This window comes from Eubalaena glacialis, chromosome 17, assembly GCF_028564815.1.
Source record: "Eubalaena glacialis isolate mEubGla1 chromosome 17, mEubGla1.1.hap2.+ XY, whole genome shotgun sequence".
Lineage (NCBI taxonomy): Eukaryota > Metazoa > Chordata > Mammalia > Artiodactyla > Balaenidae > Eubalaena > Eubalaena glacialis.
Genome location: NC_083732.1, coordinates 44,372,383 through 44,400,256, shown reverse-complemented (window position 1 = coordinate 44,400,256; position 27,874 = coordinate 44,372,383). Strand labels below are relative to the sequence as shown.

The 27,874-nt window shown below is 38.8% G+C and overlaps 1 protein-coding gene across 2 annotated transcripts in view; it reads left to right on the top strand.

Annotated features, from left to right (window-relative positions):
• RUNX1T1 (RUNX1 partner transcriptional co-repressor 1) overlaps window positions 1-13,093 on the top strand; it is a 134,898-nt gene extending 121,805 nt beyond the window's left edge. For both annotated transcript variants that reach the window (XM_061171278.1, XM_061171277.1), the window contains 2 exons: window positions 2,439-2,629; window positions 11,677-13,093. In XM_061171278.1, the coding sequence (XP_061027261.1) occupies window positions 2,439-2,629; window positions 11,677-11,952 (467 nt within the window). In that variant the 3' untranslated portion in view covers window positions 11,953-13,093. The remainder of the gene's footprint in view (window positions 1-2,438; window positions 2,630-11,676) is intronic.
• The last annotated feature ends 14,781 nt before the right edge of the window (window positions 13,094-27,874 follow it).

Genomic DNA, 27,874 nt, shown 5'->3' with positions numbered 1-27,874 from the left:
GCACCATTTTATTTTGAAATGATTTTGAACTTGCAGAAAAAGTTGCAAAAAATAGTATAAACAAATCCCATATACCTTTCTCCCAATTTTCCCTATTTCACCATATTTGCTTTGATGTCTTCTGTTTCTCTCTTCCTCTTTCCTTCCCTCTTTTTCTGTTGTGCGTTATATTTTTCACCTAAGTACTTCAGAGTAAGTTGCAGACATGATGTCCCTCTACCGTAAACATTTTAGTGTGTATTTCCTAAGAACAAGGACATTTTCTTATGTAACCACAGTACAGTTACCACAATCAGGATATTAACATTCATACAACACAATTATTTAACCTACAGACCCTATTCAAAGTTTGCATGTAATCCTAATAATACAATATAATAATATAATGATATACATATTAAATACTTGGAGTCCTAACAAATGTCGAAGGCCATATCAGTTTTCCCCTAAAAGTAGTATTTTTAAAAGCAACCGCAAAGATAACAAAACACACTCTGAAGTTTAAAGGTCTTTATAAAATTGGAAAAAGTCTACCATAAATATAGTTTTTAAATTGTAACTGTTTTCTTCAGTATATTTCTTTTTCAAACGATCAGTGAATGTTTGCAGTTGGTAATAAATATTCAAGCACCTTGCACATGTCCTACCAATTCTCTTTGCTGATCTGTATGTGCCTGTGGGATTAGAATAGGAATGCATAATTTAAATATAAATTGCCTGATTTGCATATACAATTAGTCAAGCTACAGCTTTGATCGTAAGCAAAAATTATTGTCCTGTATTACCACTTAGATAGAATTTTAATTCACCTTGAATATTCAAACCAAATTAGACCCTGACTGTATAGTTAGAAGGGCAGTGCTTCCCTGGTGCCCCAAGTCATTTATGATAGGATAATAAAGGCATCTTTTCACCTCCTGTGAAGAAGGTGCTGCCAGCTCTGTGCAGTGCTCTGTTTTCAGATTTTAAATACATATCTTAAAGCAACCAACAAAGGCTTAACATATTTTAGTTAATATTTCCAGTCTGGATCTTTCCCTATAATTTAGTTTATAAAATCTAGCAGACAGTAATTACAAATGAATGAACAAACTTCAGAAATAATTCTGGGAAAATGTGGAGGCTACAAAAGTCACCATGGTTAATTATTAGTGGAGGGCTTTTCATGATCCTCAAGTCATGAACTATGGATGTGTGAAATCTAACTATAGAAATTTAAGGAACTATAGGAGTATTTGCATCTCTTAACATTTTTAATCTACAGTAAAACATTTTTATTAGGAATCTATGTTTTTAATTAAACAGAACATTTAATTAAGGTGCTTTTCAAGTGAGTGAAACAATTAAGTGCAAACACTTGAATGAAACATGTCATAATTAGTTTTAATAGAGTGTTAATTGGTAGTAGGTTTGCCAAGTTAATAATTACTGCTTATTAAATTTTCAATTAATCATTGTCATTTTGCTTTGAATAAAGATGAAAATTAGATAAACTAATTCAGGGGGAGGATATTTTCCCTTGTTAATTAGAACAGTTAATTTTTTAAAATGGAAATTACTTGTTTTAGTTGTCAATCTTATGTTGTACATTAGTCAAATCTTTGCACCCTTTCCACAGCCAAAAATAAAGAGCTAATTTGACACCTTGCAGGTTTGTAGTCAGGCCTGATTGTTTTGGCCTGCAGTATGATTCAATTATATTTGTCTAGTGCAACAGTTGGTTATGCAAGAGTGTTTATATTTGATTCAGTAGATGGACAACAGCTGAAAGTCTGGAAATGAGAAAATGAATTTTTTTTAAATCCCTATCATTTAGCCTATAGAGTCATATGTCCACATTACTCAGGAAATGACAAGAAAAAGAAAAGCTGGATCTTCTGTATATTTCATCTTCAATTTTCTTTAAAAGGTCTGCATTAATTGTTATGAGATACCTTTTCGTTATTGTGTTGTATCTTTTACTAGCAAAATAACTTTGCACTTACATATGTGTCTGTGTAAAATCTATTCCCTTCCTCTCTTTCCCTGAAAGCTTTACCCCTGTACTCCCTGTGTTCATATTAACCTATTGCATTGTGGCAAAACACCTTCTTCATGTGTCTGAATTATCCAGGCGGGTTTCTTGTGGTTATTTTCGCCTTTTATCTACTTAGTCTGGTCTCAGAATCCTTTCTGGGGTACTAGTTTGGTAGGAAAGTTGTAGTGATGCTACAGTAGTTTAAAAGATATTCCCAGGAGTGTAAATTAAAAGAAAAAATCTCACCCTTTGCTCTCTTAAAATGAATTTCCAAAATGTGGTTCTTTAGACAGCCGGAAGAACTGCCCAGTAATTGGGATGAAAGTCATGCGTGTTGTCTAGCATTCTGTGTAACAGCGATCAGTAGCCCAGGTCCCGCGCTAACTGTTCTCTTGTCCGGTCCGGCCCGCCTGGCACGCAGAGGAGGCGGTCAACGAGGTGAAGCGGCAGGCGATGACCGAGCTGCAGAAGGCCGTGTCCGAGGCAGAGCGGAAGGCGCACGATATGATCACCTCGGAGCGCGCCAAGATGGAGCGCACGGTGGCCGAGGCCAAGCGGCAGGCGGCGGAGGACGCTCTCGCTGTCATCAACCAGCAGGAAGATTCGAGCGAGGTGAGGCACCGATGGAAGACTCCCTAGGGAGCTGCTTCCGTTAATGAGGGCGGGCCTTTTCGACTTCAGGAGATCACAAGTAAAGGCGGATATTGGAGTTGAGACAAACGAATCTTTGGAGGGGGGAAATTAGAGTAATTCGGAGAGGCTTGGCACTTGTGGAGTTGACCAAGAGCTGATCAAATTTTGTTTTTATTAAAGGCCTAAAAGAACAACTGCCAAAAAAGGTTTTTAATATATTTGGTGGGTAACAGATTAAAGTGAAATTCTTAGAACTTCCTAGCACTATTTAGATTCAGAACTCTGTTGTGTGTGTGTGTTAGCATATGTGTGTGGTTTCCTTCTAACAGCTGGGATTTAGGAGAGAGGCCCTGTGTAAGCTGTGTAGTCTGAAGACATATTGCAGGCCAGGGATCAAAGTCACTTCCTTAACTATTGGTTCTGAAGTCCAATGCTAAACCAACGCTTGCATCAATTAAACATTTCTAAGAGATCTTCTGCACAGTCTGTTTTTGCACATTATTTGTAATAACCATTATGATGGTCATTTCATAGCATCATATCACTGCCAGAGGTAATATTATTTAGTGTTATTACAGTATATTTAAAACACATACACACATAGCCTAAATGGCGGAAGGATCTGGGAAGTAACTAAAACACAGTGTCTAACAGAATGCCTTTTCAACAGAGACTAAAGTCAGAGCAACATGGTAACGCTCTGCATTAATTAACACAGCACCACAATCCCCAACCCAAAGGACCCTTACATAAGGACTACAGTTAGCTAGTCACACCATGCTGAACTAGCAACAGCATAAGCTGATAAATCAACGGTCCCTAAAACACATATCTACAATTTGTGAAGGAGAGTAAGAATTTAATTTGTACCAGGCTTGTCTGTAGATGAAAGACCCTGTGGGAATTATTCGATACCCAGAGTTTCTATTTAATGTGTAGCAGATGAATAACAAGGGGACAAAAGCAATTGATTTTCAACATTTGAAAGTTTCTCGGGAAAAGAGGGACAAAGGGAAGTGTATCTACCCTTTAACTGCAGACTTTTCCATTGTTGAATTAAACTAGACATAAATTCAATTTTACTGGCATCTTATGGCTAAGATATTTAAAGACTTTGTTTTGTGTTTTTTGAAAGAAAACACAAATTTTATTAGCATCTTTTGGACAGAATTTGTCCTGCTCCATTCAAGTTAGTAATACTGTGAGGCACAGTTGTTGCCATCATTAAAACATTATCACTTTCATATGAACGTTTTAGGGCTGTTATACATGTTAAGAGTCTTCTGTAGGTCACTGAATTCTAAAGATAAATATTTTGGAGAAATTGAGAATTAAGTCTTTATATTTGGCTAATAATGCTGTATTTCTTTAGTATCTATAAGCTGTGTACCCTTATTTCTAATATTTATCCAGAAAAATATATGAGCTTGACACTGGTATTGAGCATTATAAAAATATGGTGTATCAAGCAGTAACTAGAAATAGTAGATAGGATGAAATAACCTAGATATGAGTGATCTTCTAAAGTAACTGTTTTCTTTCTTTCTTTTTGGGTATCTTGAGAAACTGATCTTTAATAGCACTACCCTTGTCTTCGGTGACATTTCTCAAGGATTTTAAAGTAGACTATGCTAGGAGGAAAGGTTTGGGAGCCAGAGAGCCACATTTAATTTCTGGCTCCATCTCTTATAATTCTGTGATTTCAAGAAAACCACTAAACCTCTAAAAGCTTTGGTCTTCTCATCTCATACGGTGGCTAGAACCTTGAGATGTAATCATTTTATCATGTTGCAGGTGAGGAAGCTTACATGGCTAGTCATGCAGCTAGGGGTTGGCAGGATCCACGCTGGAGCTCTCAGCATGCTGTCAGTCCTTGCATTGTTCCAGAACAATGAAATAAGCATCATGAAGGTCATTTTTGGATACAGATTTTAAAACTGTACCCTATGGACATTTTTTTTTAAATCAGGTTTGCAACCTGCCCAGGGAAGTTTGTTATTTGATACATATTACTCTAAATTATATCCATTTATTTATTTATTCTGTCAATAGCAAATTATTCTATGTCGGGGACAGCGCTAGGCACTGAAGATACAGTGGTTCCTACCTTCTTGTTCACTATAATTCATTAGAAGAGTCAAATCACTAAATTATGAGTCTTAGTAGAGTTTAGTGCAAAGGCTTCTGGGAGAAAATTTTGTTTCATCTGATACTTAAGGATAATCAGGAGCTGTTCAGCAGCTACCTTCCACCCACCTCCCATCCCACCTCCACATTGCCTCATCACTGCTTTTTTGGGCCATGCGCACGTCATTGCCTTCGTGCAGGGAAGATGGGAAGGCAAGCTTTGCTAGGCTTTGAAAACAGGATGACTATGTGGCCGATGAGTGTTTTGGAAGGATCACTCAGGCTGCAGTGTGGAGAGAGATGAGAGGAAATGAAAAGGAGGGACCGATCTGTTTCAGGAGACAGATGAGGAGGAAGATAGTTGGATGAAGATGGTTGGCAGTGGTGCTGGGGGTGGAGAAAATTGAACCCCTGAGATAAAATGGGCAGGATTTGATGATTGGTCAGCTGACAAGGAAGGGAGAGAGTTGTGGTTTTTCAGTAGACATGCAGATTTTGGGGTGTACACATCAGGTGATCTTCCTTAAGCATTAAACCTTTAAAAACTTACTGGCTTTGGTCTGCCCAGCGGTTTTTTGTGAAAGGTAACCTTTCTTCATTTTTTTTTTGTGCATAAACAACAAAAGTTAAAACATTTTAAGAAGTTCAAATCAATTATTTAATTCAACTAGACAGACAGATTTCCTCTGTAGATTGGAAAGGGCAGATAGAGCACAAAGGCCTAAATAGTTTATGCTGTCTAATGTGAAAACCAGGAGAGTGCATGTTGATCCTCAGCCCAGGTGCCTGCCTCTCAGGCCACTTCTTTAGTAGCCGCATGGCAGTACACTCGACTCCTTCAGGGTATTCCCATCCAGCTCTCTAATTTCACTTTGGTTTATAGACTAATAATCATTATTACTAACCGTTAGAATGACACTGGACTGCTTAGGCAGACACAAGCAAATGACATTTTCTGTACTTTTTCTTTTAACGTGTATTACATATTTCATCAAGAATGTAATGCTAGCATTAGCATAAATCAAAAGAAAGGAAATTCAGTGAATCTGGCCATCTTCAACCGTTTTATTTTTTTCTATATTCATTTCTGGTTCCTATCTGTAAACATATAGAGTCTTTTTTTCCAGTGAATATTGTTAGATTTGGACTATTTCAAAAGGAACTTGCCACAGCTTTTCTTTGAGATCCGTAACTTGTTTTGGCTTAGGGGATCAAAGCACATGGCTGGAATTGAGCCTCGAACAGAGAGCAAATAATTGTGCTGTTCCAATAGTTAAGTTTCGAGTTTAAGCCACTAAAGTGATATTTTCCCCCAGATTGAAACAGTCTTTATTCATTATTCCTAGATAGGTGCAGAAGTGCACATGCTTATATTGGGTGGTTTTGTGGCACTTAAGCAGAAACACTGACTGAACCTTTAAACTTTGTTTCCAGAACGTGCTGAGCCCTAATAGTGTGAACAGGTCACTCTGAGAGGTTCATCTTCATTACCCCCACTAGAATTAATAGAGCCATCCCCAGTGGATCCTGTGCAGTGTGGCCCAGACTCTGGGGATGGACTAAGTGGACTCAGTAGGAGGTAGTCACCACACAGTTACTACACACAGTCTCCCAGCATGGCTCCCATTAAAGCCTCACAATCTGATCAGACCTATCGATCCCCAGAAGAATTTGGAGCTCTCACAGTATGAGCTGATTCTATGTTACCTAAGATTTTTGCTTATTTGTTTCATTTATTAAAAGGCCAGCTGTCTGAATCCATAGATGTTCATGGTGTATTGGATGGTCCGTTGGGCCTGGAATGATATGGAGTGGTTCACCTCTTGGAACTTTGGTTTTCTCATCTATAAAACTGGGATAATGTTTATGACTCACTCTGCAAGGTGGTTGAGAGGTACAAATAAGATGAGTAGAAGTATTTTATAAACAAGTCACCTTACAAAGAGCAGTGTGAGTATGTAAGAGAGAGAGAAAAAATAAAAACAAGAAGCTATTCTAACAGGAAGGGCAGGGAAGGAATAGTAACCGTGAGATTGGAAAGGAAGGGAGACCATGGGGGAAGCAGGGTCTGTAGGGTTTGGCACTGAGAGGTTTCAGGGGAGTTTCCAATGAGATGACAAAGTCGTTGGCCTGAGCGTTGCCAGTGACTGAAAAGGACCACACCAGAGTCAGGTTTAGGGATTACTGACTTGCGTGGCAGAGGAGCATCCTGGTGGCGCTACAGAACAGGCAATTGAAAATAAGAGACAGCAGCTCAGGAAGGAAATGAAGGCTGGAGGAAGGTTTGAGAGTCATTTTCTTACAGCTAATGGTTTAGGACCATGACTGCCAAGGGAGAGTGTAGGAAGGAAAGGATATTTCTTTTCTTTATGCCAACTTCCCTCCTTACCAAGTATTTAGGGGAAAATGAAAAACTAGAAGAGGAAGAGGTTATAGTGTAAGAAACAGAATTTTATTATCTTGAAACCAAAGTTAGAGGGACTTTCAATAAGGGAAGTTTTTTTTAAAAAGGAGGAATGGGGTAAAGGTCAGTAGTGGTAAATCTTTGGAAGGTCTGAGGGCAGTGAGGAAGGAGAAAAAGTAACTGGCCACTAATGACGTATAAGTGGAAGTAAGCTCATGTTCTGTCTGTGTAGCTGTCGATGCCTATCAAGGGAGGCACAGGGCCACGAGCTTTCTAATTGTAAAGGTTGTGCCATGCAAAGATGGTAAGTAGTCTCATTTGCTTTCAACCGGTGCCAAGAGGAGGAGGTGGTGTTAGTTCCTGCCGTTTATTCAGGACCCACCGAACATCAGGACACTTTAGTTAGCACTGACATAATCCTGAAAAACCCTATCGTTATGATTCCTACTTTATAGGTACTGTCACTCTACGAGGTTAAGTAACTTGCCTGTAGTTCTGAAGCTGCTAAGTGATATAATTGGAAGTGAAAAACCAAGAAAGGGTGACTGAAGCCACTCAAAATTGGAAGCCATTTCCATTACACACCATGATACCTTGTCTCTGGTGTTCCAACTTCCTGGTCCAACCTCTGTCTATTTTCAGGGTTGAAGTGCCCTCCTAACCTTATTCCTGCCAAAACAGGCTATAAGAAAGATCTGAAATGGGCAAAGCGTGGCATTTTGGAAAGAGTATTTGGTTTGCAGTGCAAAGACCTGAGTGAATCAAACCTTGCCTATGTAATTTCATATCTAGGCAAATCATTTACTATAAAAGTTATTTACATTTTGGGAATTTTAATTATAATCGTTCTACTTTATTCATTGAACATCACTTGCGTGCAAGGGTTTTTCTGGAGAATTATAGGTGTGTGAGACCTGGAGAAACTTTTTAGGAGAAAATGTTTTGTTTCTGGTAAAAGGAATTTCCAACAGTAAGAACCAGAAAGGATATTATTTTGCTGGTAGGACAGAAAGACCATTCTCTCTGTATCTAAAAGAACAAAATGAAGGAAATAATTTTGTTCTTAGGGACAAAAAAGAATTGCTGATATGAAACAAGTATCAACAATCTTTGACATGCAGCTTTGGCACCAAAAGCTTCAGCTCATCATTTCCATTTCCCTGTGTAGTACCAGTACATTTAGAAAAGGGAGGGTTGTGTTCTGCCTCCTATTTTTCATCTGAGTCCTAGCCTAATTTTGGCCAATTGCTGATTCCCATAATAGGGAGGAAAACATTCCTTATGCTGAAAAGGGAATAATATTATCACAAATAAAGGGGAACTATAAAGTGCCATGGGCTTTGGGAATGAAATTTGCTATGAAATGGTATTCTCGAGACTTCTGTACTATTTTGGTAATTCGGTCACCAGCATCATTGCTTAGAGGACTGAAAGGGAAGCTCAGTTATATGAAAAATGAATGAATGAATGAATGAAAGAAATAAGCAACTATCAGGTAATACTAGCCTGAATATGAAAAGCACAAATTGAAAAATGTAAAATTAGATTAAGCCATTGACCACCTTAATCCCTGCCCTACAGATACACCCCTGGGTTTCATACACAATTTGCAGTTTCCACCTTTGTGAATGGCAGAAAGCTTAGAAACTTAAAATGATTAAAATTAGAGTACTCATAAGATTCTGCACATTGCACAGTTCCCAGAAGTGATGGTTGAGAGGCCGGGTGCCAGTGGTCAGGCATCAGTCTTACAGGTATGGATTAGTTAACAGGAAATTTGGTAGAGCCACCCAGGAGAAATTAATAGAGATTGCTGTGTCTGTCTTCTAATGAACTTTTAAAAAGGAATATGCACTTTGGGGATTTCCATTGGTTGAACACTTGAGCTAAAGTTCCCTATACATTCATGGCAATGCAATGTCAACAGCAATAAAAGTATGCAGGTTTTTTCCCACCAGCTCATTTGAATTGCTCTTTGTTGCACCTTCCTAAAGTCAAAGGTTGTTTTTGTCTCAGTGGTGGGTGGTAAATGAATGGGATTGAACAACTTCGGAGTGGGACTGGAGGTAAACCTAGCCAGAACCCTTGAATCCTGGGTCAGAATCCAGAGATGCTAGGCAAAAAGGCTCCATTCCCAGCAGCTTTATAATCCAAAACATCTGTTTCTATATTTGGCACAATTCCACTTTTTTATTTGTAAAATTGTTCCCATCTTTGAAAACACTTTAAAAAATAAAGAAGTCCCCATTCTGTCTTCTCTTTCCATTCCCCAACACATGCATTTGTAATTACCTGGTTTAGTCTGTGTGTTTAATCAACTTAAATTGAGAAGGTTGCCTACATCTGATTTCAATCTGAAGGAGCCATTGAGAACTGGGCAGTTACTGCCTTGTGTCTGCCAAGATGTGCCTCTGCCAGAAAGCGGATAGGACTCACACCAGGGTATTTCCTAAAGAAGCCACTTAACTCAGATTAGATGTTTAATTTCCTTAAAATATTGTTTTGGATCTGGGTCTGTGTTCTCTAATTGGGATTTTCTGATGTAATTTAGGAATTTCACTTATTTCTGAGTTTGTTCCAGGATCCAGCTGGCATTATTCTAAATGCCTAAAGCTCAAGGAAGTAAACTTCCCTGAGTGATGAGTGTCGTACCTCGCTGCTCTGGAGGATGGGCCAGGCCCATGTTTGTTCAGGCCTTTGTGGAACCATTGTCCGTGCAATAAGATTGAATTAATTTTGAGAAAGAAGGGCTTCTAATTTTGGTAATGAAGCCTCTGATCAGAGGTACCTATTTTTTGAGATATTTTCCTGGCTAAATTAAATGGAAGTAGGAAAAAAAATTACTTTGTTCTGGTACTATTAATTTTAATTCCATTTTTATTTATGATATTAACATATAAATCAAGCTTCTAGATTTCTTCAGCTATGTTCACTTAAAACACCTTCCATTGGCCAGAGTTTGAGATCTTAAAGTTTTAATTTTTTTTCACTTCATTGGGCCATAATTTCTGAATGGTAAAGAAATATGAACATAGGGCTGAGCTCTTTCTAAAAGTTTTAAGCTGTAGTTCTTGAGTTTTTAGGCTTCCAGCACTTGAAAGACTCTAGGAGCTCCTTTAGTTTTTAGCCAAATTAGAATGAGTGCTAAAAATTGCTTTGCATATTTTGCACAGTGGTAAAGCCATACACAGACCAGGGTGATGGGCTGACATTCCACCGGGGCATTTTTAATAGGCTTATGAGCCCACCTTAAGCCACACAACCAACATGCTGAAAGCAAAATAATTGCAGGGAACATAGTGGGGAGGTGTTTAATATCCATATATATCAGGGCTTTAAAAAATGTATTTTAATTGTGACACAGCTACATACTGTCAGCTGGTTGGGGTTACCAGATTACAGTTGGAAGTTTGTTTTGCAAGAAAATAAAACCAAGGAAGATACAGGATAAAAGGATTAATGGTAAAAGCTAAGATCACTTGCTATAACATTTCACAATGGGGATGGTCTGGCCAAAGGAAGCGCAAACGTTTCGAGTTGGCTTCCTGAGGTTCCCCCTCCTCCTGGAAGGGTCCTTAGGGCACTGTCATTGTTAATCTCCTCCCTGACACTCCCTCATTCCCCAGGATCTGTCCCACTTAGGGGCTTTTCCATCTCTAGTATGTCTGTCCCCAGATTCACAATGTGTTTTATCTCAGAGGCAGCCTCATTTCTGCTTTTCTCACTTCTTGGAAAGCACCAGTGGAGATTGGCAGTAGGCTTGCTAGGGTCCTAAAACTTCACAAATGTTTACTGAGCACCTACTATATATATTAGGCACTGTTGTGGGTGCTTAGAATATATCAGAGAAAAAACAAACCAAGGATCCAATCTCCAGGTAGCTGAAATAAAGGGGATTGTTTTGAGACTTTCCTACCATTTGGTTGTCAGGTACAGTGAATAACTGATTGCAGTGGGAAGAACAAAACACATGCCCTACTTTTTCTGGTCTGTGGTAGAGCAGAGGATAGAATCCTCTATCTAGTCCATTATATTCCTTTGAATCTACTAGAGCATCCTCATAGTCCCTTTGTGATTCCTGTTAGTGTCTAGAAGGAAGAAGCTTCTGCCAGGAGTGCTATCTTTGAGTCTTTCCATGGTGGTAGTAGTATTAGAAAGGAAAAAATTTAGATGTAGCAGTTGTTAGTATGGGTGAACAGAGAATTTAGATGTGAAGATAACTAAACCTAAAGGGAAGGGGTTTTATAGTAAAAACGGAAAAGAGCTTCAACCAGTTTGTTTAGATGTCATAATAGTTTTTGGTAGAAAAGTCTGGGCAGTTACACCAAAACCTGCATCTTCAGGGTGTTTAGTGTGTGTACACATACACACCTGGATTTTTCATTCTTACAGTTCTTAAAAATAAGGGGGTACTGCTGCCTAGCATATTTCCTTAGACTTTAGCCTGGTCAATGTAATAATTTGGGATTTCACTTTCTTCTGCCTTCTCCAATAGAGTTGCTGGAATTGTGGCCGTAAGGCGAGTGAAACCTGCAGCGGCTGTAACACAGCCCGATACTGTGGCTCGTTTTGCCAGCACAAAGACTGGGAGAAGCACCACCACATCTGTGGACAGACCCTGCAAGCCCAGCAGCAGGGGGATACGCCTGCTGTCAGCTCCTCCGTCACGCCTAACAGCGGGGCTGGGAGCCCGATGGACACACCACCAGCAGCCACCCCGAGGTCGACCACCCCGGGGACCCCTTCCACCATAGAGACAACCCCTCGCTAGATGTGCACTCAGAACTGTCAGAGGAAAGACAACACAACCAACGTGAAACCAATTCCTCATCCTCAGATGCTCAAAGTTGTTTTTTGTTTGTTTGTTTGTTTATAGATGAACTATCCTGGTTCAGTACTTCAGCAAGAGAGAACCTAACTGTATCTTGAGGCGATAGTAAAACAGAGGGCCAGTAACGGGTCGTAATGACTTACTGTGGATAACAAAGATTTCTTTTCCTTAGAGAACTGAAAAGAGAGCAGAAAATATAACAAGAAATGATAGATTTGACCTCCTCCTTGTTATTTTCCAGTAGCTGGGATTTTAAACTAGATGACCTCATTAACCGATGCTTTACCAAACAGCAAACCAAGAGATTGCTAATTGCTGTTGAAAGCAAAAATGCTAACATTAAAAGTCACAATGTTCTTTATACACAGTAATGGGAAAAAAAGAGGAAAACCCTCAAGGGCATGAGCATTGGCTACAGCAGTAGACATTTTAACAAGAAGATGAATGGCGTCCGTGGGTTGCTAACTGAACTTTGAAGACCCGCCACAAAACGCACAGATGTGTAGCATATTGGAAGGAGACACAGATGTTCGGTTTTTTTCCTGTTTCTGAAAAGAAATAATATCCAGGTCAACAGAAGGAAAAATGAAAGATGATTTGCAGTGGGATATGTGAATACAGCAGCAAGAAAAAAATGCCATAACACAGAAGGCTCCTTTATATATATATACACACACACACAGAAGTAAGAGACTCAGCCTGCAGTTATTAGCATCCTGGCAGCTTTGACACCAGCCAGCTGCCCTAAACAGCCCTCAACGTTTCTTCACTTTTGCAAGGTTCCACAGAGCAAGACATTGGGTCTATTCCAGCTCATTCATTTTATATTGAAAAATAATTTTTAAAAAATGATGGCTCCAGCTCCAGCCCCTTTCTAAATTTTTTCAACCCCACCCTGTTTGGATTTTTGATTAAAAACTAGTAGTTCTCTTGGTGTTAAAACACTTCTGTCCTGTGAGGTTTCCCAATGGTGTTTTTCTTGTAAACGTGCTGGACGACTGTGAAGACGCGTTGTAGTTTAACCACGTGCCCACATTTAGTCTCTTTATTCCTAGTTGGTGAGAAACCTGTATCTTTCTATGCTGCTTTTATATCTGTATGTATTAGTGGTATTTCTCTAGTAGTTCAAAAAAAAAAAAAAGAAAAAAGGAAAAAAAAAGACTCTTTTTTTTGGTTGTCCTCAAGAAAAGAAAGAAAAAGGCTATCTTTCGGAGCTGCTATTTCATTCTCTTATAGAATTTTTTTTTTTTCCTGAAAACCAGCATGCTTCACGGAATGCTAACATATTGGTGTTTTTGTAAGAGGGATGTACATAAATGTATTTTGCACTGTCACAATGACTCCCTAGGCATGCTTTTTTTTTTTTTTTTTTGAGCAAACTCTTTTTAAATATGCTAGAGCCATTTCACCAAGTTTAGCTGTAGCATAGAGTAGTAGTGGAATTTTTCTTTTTTCTTTTTTCGTTGAAAAATCATTTTTAGGGACTTTAAAAAAAATAACAAGATATCTTACTTTTAAAAAAAAGACAGTGCATGTGTATTGCTGTAAGGTTGTTTAAGTATTTCTAATTTTACAAAAAAAAAAAAAAAAAGATAAATCATTAGAGCTCCAAATGCTGAGGTGTAGACTGACAGCTTTAACACTGCTGAATGCCAGGTTATACAGTATTCTTACAAAAAGGGAAGTCAGCCAAAGACTGATCTGATGGACCAAAATCGGAATTTTGAAAAGCACCAGTACTACTTTCCAAAATGATCAGCAGGTTAAACATGTTCAGCAAGGTATAGTGTGAATCCATTAACCCTTCGTCGTCCAGGGTCCAGACCAGAACTACTTGTTAGTTTTGAAAACAGTAGCCCAGAATGTGGTTATGTGCTTTAGGGAAAGTCAGCAGTGCTGCAGGCTGTGTAGACAACCAAAGTTTTCAAGGCTGGGAAGACACTTCTCCACATACATACACATACCAGGCATTTATTTAAAAATCTAAAATGGTCCATTAGCTTTGGTTTTGTTTTGTTTTTAAATATAGCCTTGGATACAGTTTTAAATGGCTTTTAAGTATCTGCATATAGGTAATCCTAAATCTCTTAAACCTAACATTTTTTGCATTTTCCCCTGTATTTTCACATACAAGTTGACTTTAATTTTGTTTGGGTGGTATGTTTATTTTTAAATGGCTTTTTAGTTTAGAAACTTCTGATGAGCAAATACATCCATCTGCATGTTGGAAGTCCATCTGCCAGCACACCTGCTTAAAGTGAGATGAAAGCACATAACCAGGCTATGAATGGGTTATATTTTATCATGGTGCTCCCAGAATCCTTTGACCTCACTCTGCTTTCTAGTCTGCTTGTGACACTGGACAGTCCTTTCTTACAGAGCTATTATATGTTCTAGGCTACGAAGGGTTAAATAATCCCAAAAATGAGGTATATCATACCCACACGTCTTTATCTCTAGAAGCTGTGATGTATGTGAAACAGCACTGTTACTCTTAACACTAGTGTGTAAAATAAGGATTAGTACAGTACGTCTCATTACTTTTAATTCAGGGCACCCTGAGTGAAAACAAATACAAAAAATCCCTAACTCTGAGCTCTATCTCTGATTCCTCTTCCTCCTTCCCCTCTTCCTCCTCCTCTTCCTCTCCTCCTGTTTTGCTACATTCTCCTCAGTGGCAAAAAGTTTCACTCTACCTCTGACAGCATGTATATTGCACCAGTAGCTAACAAAAACTGGTCTAGTCAAACCAAATGGGCACAAAAGAACCAGGATACCAAAAGTTAAGCTCATACAGCTGCAAACCATATCACTTCTTGGTAACAATGCAGACCTCATAAACCTAAAGAAGAGAAAGAAAAGAAAACTTTTGTTACTTTCCTTTTTTGCTTGTCACTTATATACAGGCTATGTGAGAGTATAATTTGTAGGTATAACACATTTTAAAAAAAAGTTATCTTCATTGGATAGAATTGAATGGTGGTCGCTGATAGGAATAGGGCGTCCTCTATCTCTTATCTCTGTCTCTGACTCTTTTTCTCTTTTTCTCTGTCAGGAGACTGTGTGTGACAGGGCCACCTGTCTTTTTTTTTTTTTTCCTTAACTTTTTTTTTTTTTTTTAATGTGTAGGTGCATGTCTTGGGGATTTAAAAATTTCAAGGCTGGTTTACTTATGCAAAGCATGCCTACGTCTGGAATACTTAGGGAAAGAAAGCGACTCCATGTTGTCCGAATTCCTCAAGGGACAGAAAAAAATTGGAGACTGTTGAAATGCAGATTTGAAGTAATTCTTTAAAATATTATTTTGGGTTCTGCGACATTATTGTGAAAAATTAAAGTTGTTGTGCAATACTTAATTCAGACATGTACCACAAGTTAACGGTAGACTAACACTGGGGGGCGGGGTCTAGGCATCATGCTTTTGTCAGCATACTCTTGAGCTTTTAAGTCTACTATGTCTGAACTGTGGTTTCTTGTTTATCTTTTTTTTCCTTAGTTGGACTGTAATGTATGGTCTGTCAACCTGTGAATCTTTAAAGTATGATTCAGGTATTGTTGTATTCTTTACTGTGTAATAAAAAAGTTTAAAAAAAAATCTGTATTCTCCTGCCTCCCTTATCCTCAGTGTGTGCCACAGCTTTCCACACAGTGACCCTGGTCTGGGTGTCCATCCCCATCCTCCATGGTGCTGAAGCACGTCTGTAGAGTTTTTAATTAATTAATTAATTTATTTTTTGACTGCGTCAGGTCTTAGCTGTGGCATGTGGGATCTTTCGTTGTGGCGCTTGGGCTTGGTTGCCCTGCGGCATGTGGGATCTTAGTTCCCCGACCAGGGATCGAACCCGCGTCCCCTGCATTGGAAGGCAGATTCTTAACCACTGGACCACCAAGGAAGTCCCATGTCTGTAGAGTTTATTCAACTACAAAGCATGCCTCTATAACAGGAATTGGCTCATCCATGATTGATGAATAGGGAATGATGTCAGAAGAGTGCCAAAGTCAAGTTAGTTCAGGGGGCTGTTACTCAGGCAAGAGGAGCCGGAAAAAATGGGAAGAGAGCTACAACCTTCCAGAGGAAAGGAGTGCTTGGTTTGCTTAGTTTAGCTGCTGCATGGGCGGGGCAGCAGAGGCCTTTTTGGCTGTATTTTGATAAAATTAGAAATGAGTTGCCTGCTTCTGGGTCGACTGTGCCAGAAAGGTTCATCCCAACCTTGAGCACTGGCTCTTCCAGTGCTCAGCTCACCCAGGCACACCTGAATGGCAGACCCACTGCTGCAGGGCTTGCTTCCATTTGCCTTGTCCACCATCCTCTAAAAGTCGGCAGCATCTCCACTCTTCTTTTTGTATATTGTTAAACATCCCCTGTGGCAATCTCCGCCTTTGCTGGGAGGTCAGAAGTATTCCCTCTGACATGCATTTTTTCATGCTCTAGTTATAAACTTGATTAACGTTTGAAGCCCCAACCCTTCTCCCCCTGGCCCATGAATCCTGTTAATTTTTATGTGTAATTTTCAGAACACAGGATTTTGGTTTTGGTTTTGTTGTGTTTTGTTTTTTGAAGTAATGTATGTACTGTATTATAGCAGAAATTTCTCTTCCCTTTGAGTGTTCTCAACTTTGTGGGTTGAAGAATAGTTGCAAAGAACAGGAGGACAAAGCATGTGCAAGGGCCTGTATCTGAAGAGAGTGAGTGCTGGTTAAGTGGAGGGTGGTTGAGACTGGCCATTCAGCTTCCTCCTTGTGTCAGCTGGGTCCTTGTCCCAAGGCCTGGCTTCTCTAACTTGTCTTCCTGGGAAGTGTGCCTATTTTCACATTTCTTACTCTAGAAACACACAGAAAAAAAAAATACAAAACTTTTTAAAATTAATGGTGGACACCTCCTTACCCCTGCAATTGTGATAGTCAGGGTTGGATACTTACCTTAGTAGTTAATGATTTATTTTGGCAAAAGACAGGCCAGCCTGACCTAAGGTGCCTACCCTTTAATGTGTTAATGTATCTTTTTTTTCCTCTTCAAAGTGGAACAGGCCAGAAGACAGCAGACAAGAATAGAAATGAGACCCATTGAAGTAGTTCCCTTATAAGTAATTCTTGAAAACACGTCTGTGACGTTTTCATGCAAGTAGATATGTTGGACAAATGGGGAATGCTTTGTAGTTTATATGAAAGACGTGAGCAAAATCTGGAGACTTCTAGGTGGTAGACACCATATTTTTTAGAAGTGTTAATGATGTATTTGATAATATTATAAAAGAATGTGTCTGCCATGAAAGAACATTACAGCCATTTTTATGGAATGGGAGGGGATGGAATGAGCAAAGGGGCTTTGTTCTGTATGGGTGTCTATACCCTTACTCCAAAGCGAAAAAATAAAGTTGTGTTTGCTCAAACCTGTCCCTGGTCAGTCTGTTCTCAGTCATACTGGGGAAACTGAGTCAGACAAATACAGAAACTGTTTCTTCCCATCTCACTTCTCCATCCATAGAAGAACAGATGTAGGACCAAGGTACTGTGGTCATTTGCTTTTGGAATTTTCAGATTCAGATAACATTTTTGAAAATTCTTCAAGATTATACATGGGCAGTTTATGAGAACTCCTCAAGATCAAGACAATACAATTGTCTATTTTACTACACTAAAAATAATAATTGAATGTGGAGAAAACTTCTGATGAATAAGAGAAGGATTATCTGCTCTTAGTTCTTAATGTTCTTGTGTTGGAGTTCTGTATTCCACTGTCAAGAAAGGGATAAATTGAGATTGGTTCAAGATGGCAGAGTAGAAGGATGTGCTCTCACTCCCTCTTGCAAGAGCACTGGAATCAACTAACTGCTGAACAATCATCGACAGGAAGACACTGGAACTCACCAAAAAAGATACCCCACATCCAAAGACAAAGGAGAAGCCACAATGAGATGGTAGGAGGGGCGCAATCACAATACAATCAAATCCCATACCTGCTAGGTGGATGACTCACAAACTGGAGAACACTTATAAAACAGAAGTACACCCACTGCAGTGAAGGTTCTGACCCACACGTCAGGTTTCCCAACCTGGGGGTCCAGCAATGGGAGGAGGAATTCCTAGAGAATCAGACTTTGAAGGCTAGTCGAATGTGATTGCAGGGCTTCGACAGGACTGGGGAAAACAGAGACTCCAAAAGTAGTGTGCACATCGGGACCCAGGGGAAGGAGCAGTGACCCCATAGGAGACTGAACCAGACCTACCTACTAGTGTTGGAGGGTCTCCTGCAGAGGCGGAGGTGGCTGTGTCTCACTGTGAGGACAAGGACACTGGCAGCAGAAGTTCTGGGAAGTACTCCTTGGCATGAGCCCTCCCAGAGTCTGCCATTAGCCCCAACAAAGAGCCCCGGTAGGCTCCAGTGTTGGGTCACATCAGGCCAAACAACCAACAGGGAGGGAACCCAGCCCCACCCATCAGCAGACAACTGGATTAAAGTTATACTGAGCTCTGCCCACCAGAGCAACAGCCAGCTAGACCCACCACCAGTCCCTCCCATCAGGAAACATGCACAAGCCTCTTATATAGTCTCATCCACCAGAGGGCAGACAGCAGAAGCAAGAAGAATTATAATCCTGCAGCCTATGGAACAAAAACCACATTCACAGAAAGACAAGATAAAAAGGCAGAGGGCTATGTACCAGTTGAAGGAACAAGATACAACCCCCCAAAACAACTAAATGAAGTGGAGATAGACAACCTTCCAGAAAAAGAATTCAGAATAATGATACTGAAGATGATCCAGGACCTCGGAAAAAGAATGGAGGCAAAGAACAAGATGCAAGAAATGTTTAACAAAGACCTAGAAGAATTAAAGAACAAACAAACAGAGATGAACAATACAAAAACTGAAATGAAAAATACACTACAAGGAATCAATACCAGAATAACTGTGACAGAAGAACGGATAAATGACCTGGAAGACAGAATGGTGGAGTTCAATGCTGTGGAACAGAATAAAGAAGAAAGAATGAAAAGAAATGACAACAGCCTAAGAGACCTATGGGACAATATTAAAGGCAACAGCATTCGCATTATAGGGGTCCCAGAAGGAGAAGAGAGAGAGAAAGGATCCAAGACAATATTTGAAGAGATTATAGTCGAAAACTTCCCTAACATGGGAAAGGAAATAGCCACGCAACTCCAGGAAGCGCAAAGAGTCTCATACAGGATAAACCCAAGGAGAAACACACTGAGACACATAGTAATCAAATTGGAAAAAATTAAAGACAAAGAAAAATTATTGAAAGCAGCAAGAGAAAAATGACAAATAACACACAAGGGAAGTCCCATAAGGTTAACAGCTGATTTCTCTCCAGAAACTCTACAAGCCAGAAGGGAGTGGCATGACATATTTAAAGTGACAAAAGGGAAGAACCTACAACAAAGATTACCTGGCAAGGATCTCATTCAGATACAATGGAGAAATCAAAAGCTTTACAGACAAGCAAAAGCTAAGAGAATTCAGTACCACCAAACCAGCTTTACAGCAAATGCTAAGTGGGAAACACAAGAGAAGAAAAGGACCTACAAAAACAAACCAAAAACAATTAAGAAAATGGTACTAGGAACATACATATCGATAATTACCTTAAACGTGAATGGATTAAATGCTCCAAGCAAAAGTCACAGGCTCGCTGAATGGATACAAAAACAAGGCCCATCGATATGCTGTCTACAAGAGACCCACTTCAGACCTAGGGACACATACAGACTGAAAGTGAGGAGATGGAAAAAGGTATTCCATGCAAATGGAAATCAAAAGAAAGCTGGAGTAGCAATACTCATATCAGATAACATAGACTTTAAAATAAAGAATGTTACAACAGACAAGGAAGGACACTACGTAATGATCAAGGGATCAATCCAAGAAGAACATATAACAATTATAAATATATATGCACCCAACATAGGAGCACCTCAATACATAAGGCAATTGCTAACAGCTATAAAAGAGGAAATCGTCAATAACACAATAATAGTGGGGGATTTTAACACCTCACTTACACCAATGGACAGAGCATCCAAACAGAAAATTGATAAGGAAACACAAGTTTTAAATGAAACAATAGACCAGATAGATTTAACTGATATTTATAGTACATTCTATCCAAAAACAGCAGATTACACTTCCTTCTCAAGTGCGAATGGAACATTCTCCAGGATAGATCACATCTTGGGTCACAAATCAAGCCTCAGTAAATTAAAGAAAATTGAAATCATATCAAGCATCTTTTCTGACCAAAACACTATAAGATTAGAAATCAATTACAGGGAAAAAAATGTAAAACACACAAACACGTGGAGGCTAATCAACACGTTACTAAATAACCAAGAGATCACTGAAGAAATCAAAGAGGAAATCAAAAAATACCTAGAGACAAATGACAATGAAAATACGATGATCCAAAACCTATGGGATGAAGCAAAAGCAGTTCTAAGAGGGAAGTTTATAGCAATACAAGCCACCTCAAGAAACAAGAAAACTCTCAAATAAAAAATCTAACCTTACACCTAAAGGAACTAGAGAAAGAAGAACAAACAAAACCCAAAGTTAGCAGAACGAAACAAATCATAATGATCAGAGCAGAAATAAATGAAATAGAAACAAAGGAAACAACTGCAAAGATCAATAAAACTAAAAGCTGGTTCTTTGAGAAGATAAACAAAATTGATAAGCCATTAACCAGACTCATCAAGAAAAAGAGGGAGAAGACTCAGATCAATAAAATTAGAAATGAAAAAGAAGTTACAACACCGCAGAAATACAAAGCATCCTAAGACACTATTACAAGCAACTCTATGCCAATAAAATGGACAACCCGGAAGAAATGGACAAATTCTTAGAAAGGTATAACCTTCCAAGACTGAACCAGGAAGAAATGGAAAATATGAACAGACCAATCACAAGTAATGAAATTGAAACTGTGATTAAAAATCTTCCAACAAACAAAAGTCCAGGACCAGATGGCTTCACAGGTGAATTCTATCAAACATTTAGAGAAGAGCTAACACCCATCCTTCTCAAAATCTTCCAAAAATTTGCACAGGAAGGAACACTCCCAAAGTGATTCTATGAGGCCACCATCACCCTGATACCAAAACCGGACAAAGATACTACAAAAAAAGAAAATTACAGACCAATATCACTGATGAATGTAGATGCAAAAATCCTCAACAAAATACTAGCAAATAGAATACAACAACACATTAAAAGGATCATACACCATGATCAAGTAGGATTTATCCCAAGGATGCAAGGATTCTTCAATAATGCAAATCAATCAATGTGATACACCATATTAAGAAATTGAAGAATAAAAACCATATGGTCATCTCAAGAGATGCAGAAAAAGCTTTTGACAAAATTCAGCACCCATTTATGAAAAAAACTCCAGAAAGTGGGCATAGTGGGACCCTACCTCAACATAATAAAGACCATATACGAGAAACCCACAGCAAACATCATTCTCAATGGTGAAAAACTGACAACCTTTCCTCTAAGATCAGGAACAAGACAAGGATGTCCACTCTCACCACTATTATTCAACATAGTTTTGGAAGTCCTAGCCACGGCAATCAGAGAAGAAAAAGAAATAAAAGGAATACAAATTGGAAAAGAAGAAGTAAAGCTGTCACTCTTTGCAGATGACATGATACTACACATAGAGAATCCTAAAGATGCCACCAGAAAACTACTAGAACTAATCAATGAATTTGGTAAAGTTGCAGTATACAAAATTAATGCACAGAAATCTCTTGCATTCCTATATACTAATGATGAAAAATCTGAAAGAGAAATTAAGGAAGCACTCCCATTTACCATTGTAACAAAAAGAATAAAATGTCTAGGAATAAACCTACCTAGGGAGACAAAAGAACTGCATTCAGAACACTATAAGACACTGATGAAAGAAATTAAAGATGATACCAACAGATGGAGAGATATACCATGTTCTTGGATTGGAAGAATCAGTATTGTGAAAATGACTCTACTACCCAAAGCAATCTACAGATTCAATGCAATCCCTATCAAGTTACCAATGGCATTTTTTACAGAACTAGAACAAAAAAATCTTAAAATTTGTATGGAGACACAAAAGACCCCAAATAGCCAGAGCAGTCTTGAGGGAAAAAAATGGAGCTGGAGGAATCAGACTCCCTGACTTCAGACTATACTACAAAGCTACAGTAATCAAGACAATATGTTACTGACACAAAAACAGAAATATAGATCAATGGAACATGATAGGAAGCCCAGAGATAAACCCATGCACCTATGGTTAACTAATCTATGACAAAGGAGGCAAGGATATACAATGGAGAAAAGACAGTGTCTTCAATAAGTGGTGCCTGGAAAACTGGACAGCTACATGTAAAAGAATGAAATTAGAACACTCCCTAACACCATACACAAAAATAAACTCAAAATGGATTCGAGACCTAAATGTAAGACCGGACACTATAAAACTCTTAGAGGAAAACATAGGAAGAACACTCTTTGACATAAATCACAGCAAGATCTTCTTTGATCCACCTCCTAGAGTAATGGAAATAAAAACAAAAATAAACAAATGGGACCTAATGAAACTTAAAAGTTTTTGCAAAACAAAGGAAACTACAAACAAGACGAAAAAACAACCCTCAGAATGGGAGAAAATATTTGCAAACGAATCAGCGGACAAAGGATTAATCTCCAAAATATATAAACAGCTCATGCAGCTCAATATTAAAAAAACAAACAACCCAATCCAAAAATGGGCAGAAGACTTAAATAGACATTTCTCCAAAGAAGACATACAGATGGCCAAGAAGCACATGAAAAGCTGCTCAACATCAGTAATTATTAGAGAAATGAAAATCAAAACTACAATGAGGTATCACCTCACACCAGTTAGAATGGACATCATCAGAAAATCTACAAACAACAAATGCTGGAGAGGGTGTGGAGATAAGGGAACCCCCTTGCACTGTTGGTGGGAATGTAAATTGATACAGCCACTATGGAGAACAGTATGAAGTTCCTTAAAAAACTAAAAATAGAATTACCATATAACCCAGCAATCCCACTACTGAGCATATACCCAGAGAAGACCATATTTCAAAAAGACACCTGCACCCCAATGTTCATTGCAGCACTATTTACAATAGCCAGGTCATGGAAGCAACCTAAATGCCCATCGACAGACAAATGGATAAAGGCGATGTGGTACATATATACAATGGAATATTACTCAGCCATAAAGGGGAACGAAATTGGGTCATTTGTAGAGATGTGGATGGATCTAGAGACTCTCATACAGGGTGAAGTAAGTCAGAAGAGGAAAACAAATATCGTATATTAAAGCATGTATGTGGAATCTAGAAAAATGGTACAGATGAACCAGTTTGCAGGGCAGAAATTGAAACACAGATGTAGAGAACAAACGTATGGACACCAAGGGGGGAAAGTGCCTGAGGGTGGTGAGTGGTGGTGTGATGAACTGGGAGATTGGGGTTGACATATATATACTAATATGTATAAAATGGGTAACTAATAAGAACCTGCTGTATAAATAAATAAATAAAATAAAATTCAAAAAAAAAAAAAAAGAAAGGGATAAATAACACAGTGGGATTTTGAGACTGGTGAGAACATGGCTGCTGGAGGCCATGTGTGTCCCCACATAAATCAATGGCAACTGGAGCCCTTTTCAGTGCCTCATGTGGGGCCAAGCACCCAGTTAGCACTCAATAAATATTAATTAAAATACAACTGAGTTTGCAGCTAGAATAATGTGGTGCCAGTTTTCCCAGAAATGAACAAATTGGCCAAAGGAACAGAAAGTAAGGGAAATGATTTAACCGGCTGGAGGAATAGTTTGAAGAGGGGAGATTAACCCACATGCAGCTTGATCAGATGGCATTGAAGAGGCAGCATGACCACTGTTGACAAACATCAGAGGGTATAAATGCCAAAGGGGTGAGGGAACTGTTCAGGTCACTATTTGCAGGGTAATTGTTACAGTTCTCTATTAATTTATTCATGTAGGATACCACATGTTTCTAATGTTCTGAAACATTAGAAAATATTTTGGAATTTTAGAGAGCTAACAGCCCACAGTGACAACTGACACAGCTGGGACCTCATGGTCTCGCTTCTGACCACTTAGGGCTCGTCCAGGCTCTGGATTCCCACATGAGGTCAAGTTAAGCAGGAAGCAGGTTTAAAAGGCCTCACAGGCCACAGGCGACATTTTTGTTCCTGTGCCCCACTGCTGACTTACAGAATCAGAATCTTATAGCAGGATATGCAGCCGCATTTAGGGGCTACTGATGGTGATAATGAAGCCCTAGTGCTCTTTGTGTTTATCAGAGAACTAAGCCTATCTGACCAAAAGGTTGGGCAGGAAGGTTGTCATCTTGGAGTAAGGGGCAGAGGGAGCAAAGTTTTCCAAACCAGTTCAGTTAATAACTCATTTTGGGGGCCCCTGCATTTGCTTCAGGGAATGTTCTCAAGACGAGCTACACAAGAATGAGGACAAAGAGGTGCCACAAAAAAGAGGGTGTGATGGTGCTATGATCGGAATGTGTCCCCCCCAAATTCATATGTTGAAACCTAACCTCCAAGGTTAGGAGGTTGGGGGGTGGGTGGGTGAGAGGTGATTAGATCAGGAGGGTGAAGCCCTCATGAATGGGATTAGTGCTCTTATAAAAGAGACCCCACAGAGATCCACCATGTGAGGACACGATGAGAAGTCTGTGCCCCAGAAGAGGACCATCCCCCAACCATGGTGGCATCCTGCTCTCAGCCTTCCAGGCTCCAGAGCCATGAGCAATAAACTTCTGTTCATAAGCCACCCAGTCTGTGGTGTTTTGTTGCAGCAACCCAAATGAACTAAGACAGAAGGAGAGAACATTCCTGGCAGAGGTGACTCCATGAGTATAAGCACAGATGCCAAAAAAGCAACATCGCATGCCTGTGAAGAAACACAGCCCTGAATTTTGCTGAAACATAAGAAATAAGGCAGTGTTGGGTTTTTGTTTTTGTTTTTGTTTTCAGAGGGAGGGAAAGTTTTATAATAATAGCCTTTCTCAGGAAACTGATGATGGCTTGACTTTCTTGTGTGCAAAAAGTAAATAAATAAATTATCGATTCTTTGCTTACTTGAAAATGAGGTCAATATTTTCTCTGGCAAAGAAAAACATTTTTGTATTCTGAATTAAACTTGTTGCAAACCCTTGTTTTAGATGGTGTATACTGCTATTTAAAACCCATCTTCTGGAGGTGTGATGAAGGATAGAGAGTCTGCAAAATCTAATGGCAGACTTTTACAATTCTGCTTATTACAATTGTGCATTTTGCTGACAAAGTCACAGACAGTAAAATTAAGACAAGTACAAACCACCCCTTTTGATGGCTAGTAGTACATTCTTTTTGCTCTATTAGCAAAGACTTTGAAAAATGTTAGCAAGATACTTTTTTCCTACTGTTCTACTATTTAATACGTTCCCCATAAAGTAGGCATAAAGTAATAACTATCGCTTTTTGTGGAATTAAATGGATTATAAAGAATACAAACACACATATACATAAATAAACGCACACATGTACACATGTGTACATGCATATACTGTATACATGTGTTCATGTCAGTTGCGATTACTACCTACTTTTATGAAATGTTCTTACAACATTATCATCTAAGTTAATTTCAGTAACCTAGTAATTTATGGTTCTGAAACAAAAATATTAGGTTGAATTCAAATATGCTTATACAAGGTCTGAGACTGATAACCCAAGGCTGGACTAGAAACTACTAATAAAAAAGTTGCAGCTTGGTCAACAAATAACTCAGCATTTCTCAAACCACGTTCTTTGGAATTGTGGCTCCAGAAGTCAGTAATAGGCGACTCATGGGAAAAATGTAAAATGTGTTCAGTGATCAACACGTGGGTAATGTTATAATTTATATGCCCTAAGGGATCTGAAAAGTCTAGTATTGGAATTATCAGGTAGTTCTGTGTACTCTGATATTTCCCAAACTTACCTGAATGCTTTCATAAGGCACTTACTCATATAAGCTTCTGTAATACATTTTTCCTTCTCATTTGTCACATTTATCATAAACAAGACCTCGAATGGATATAAATCTTATCATTCTCTCCCATTGTATTTTGCTTACAAAGGTCAGCTCTTTATCATCCCTAACTGCACACCTAAATGACCAATCTTTCCCAAACTCAACTTTTTTTTTTTTTAATCAGTCATCAGTTTTATACACATCATTGTATACATGTCAATCCCAATCTCCCAATTCAGCACACCACCATCCCCACCCCACCGCGGTTTTCCCCCCTTGGTGTCCACACGTTTGTTCTCTACATCTGTGTCTCAATTTCTGCCCTGCAAACCGGTTCATCTGTACTATTTTTCTAGGTTCCACATACATGCGTTAATATACGATATTTGTTTTTCTCTTTCTGACTTACTTCACTCTGTATGACAGTCTCTAGATCCATCCACGTCTCTACAAATGACCCAATTTCGTTCCTTTGTATGGCTGAGTAATAGTCCATTGTATATATGTACATCTGCTTTATCCATTCATTTGTTGATGGGCATTTAGGTTGCTTCTATGACCTGGCTATTGTAAATAGTGCTGCAATGAACATTAGGGTGCATGTGTCTTTTTGAATTATGGTTTTCTCTGGGTATATGCCCAGTAGTGGGATTGCTGGATCATATGGTAATTCTATTTTTAGTTTTTTTAAGGAACCTCCATATTGTTCTCCATAGTGGCTGTATCAATTTACATTCCCACCAACAGTGCAAGAGGGTTCCCTTTTCTCCACACCCTCTCCAGCATTTGTTTGTAGATTTTCTGATGATGCCCATTCTAACTGGTGTGAGGTGATACCTCATTGTAGTTTTGATTTGCATTTCTCTAATAATTAGTGATGTTGAGCATCTTTTCATGTGCTTCTTGGCCATCTGTATGTCTTCTTTGGAGAAATGTCTATTTAGGTCTTCTGCCCATTTTTGGATTGGGTTGTTTGTTTCTTTAATATTGAGCTGCATGAGCTGTTTATATATTTTGGAGATTAATCCTTTGTCCATTGATTCGTTTGCAAATATTCTCTCCCATTCTGAGGGTTGTCTTTTCATCTTGTTTATGGTTTCCTTTGCTGTGCAAAAGCTTTTAAGTTTCATTAGGTCCCATTTGTTTATTTTTGTTTTTATTTCCATTACTCTAGGAGGTGGATCAAAGAAGATCTTGCTGTGATTTATGTCAAAGAGTGTTCTTCCTATGTTTTCCTCTAAGAGTTTTATAGTGTCCAGTCTTACATTTAGGTCTCGAATCCATTTTGAGTTTATTTTTGTGTATGGTGTTAGGGAGTATTCTAATTTCATTCTTTTACATGTAGCTGTCCAGTTTTCCAGGCACCACTTATTGAAGACACTGTCTTTTCTCCATTGTATATCTTTGCCTCCTTTGTCATAGATTAGTTGACCATAGGTGAGTGGGTTTATCTCTGGGTTTTCTATCTTGTTCCATTGATCTATATTTCTGTTTTTGTGCCAGTACCATATTGTCTTGATTACTGTAGCTTTGTAGTATAGTCTGAAGTCAGGGAGTCTGATACCTCCAGCTCCGATTTTTTCCCTCAAGACTGCTTTGGCTATTCGGGGTCTTTTGTGTCTCCATACAAATTTTAAGATGATTTGTTCTAGTTCCGTAAAAAATGCCATTGGTAATTTGATAGGGATTGCACTGAGTCTGTAGATTGCTTTGGGTAGTAGAGTCATTTTCACAATATTGATTCTTCCAATCCAAGAACATGGTATATCTCTCCATCT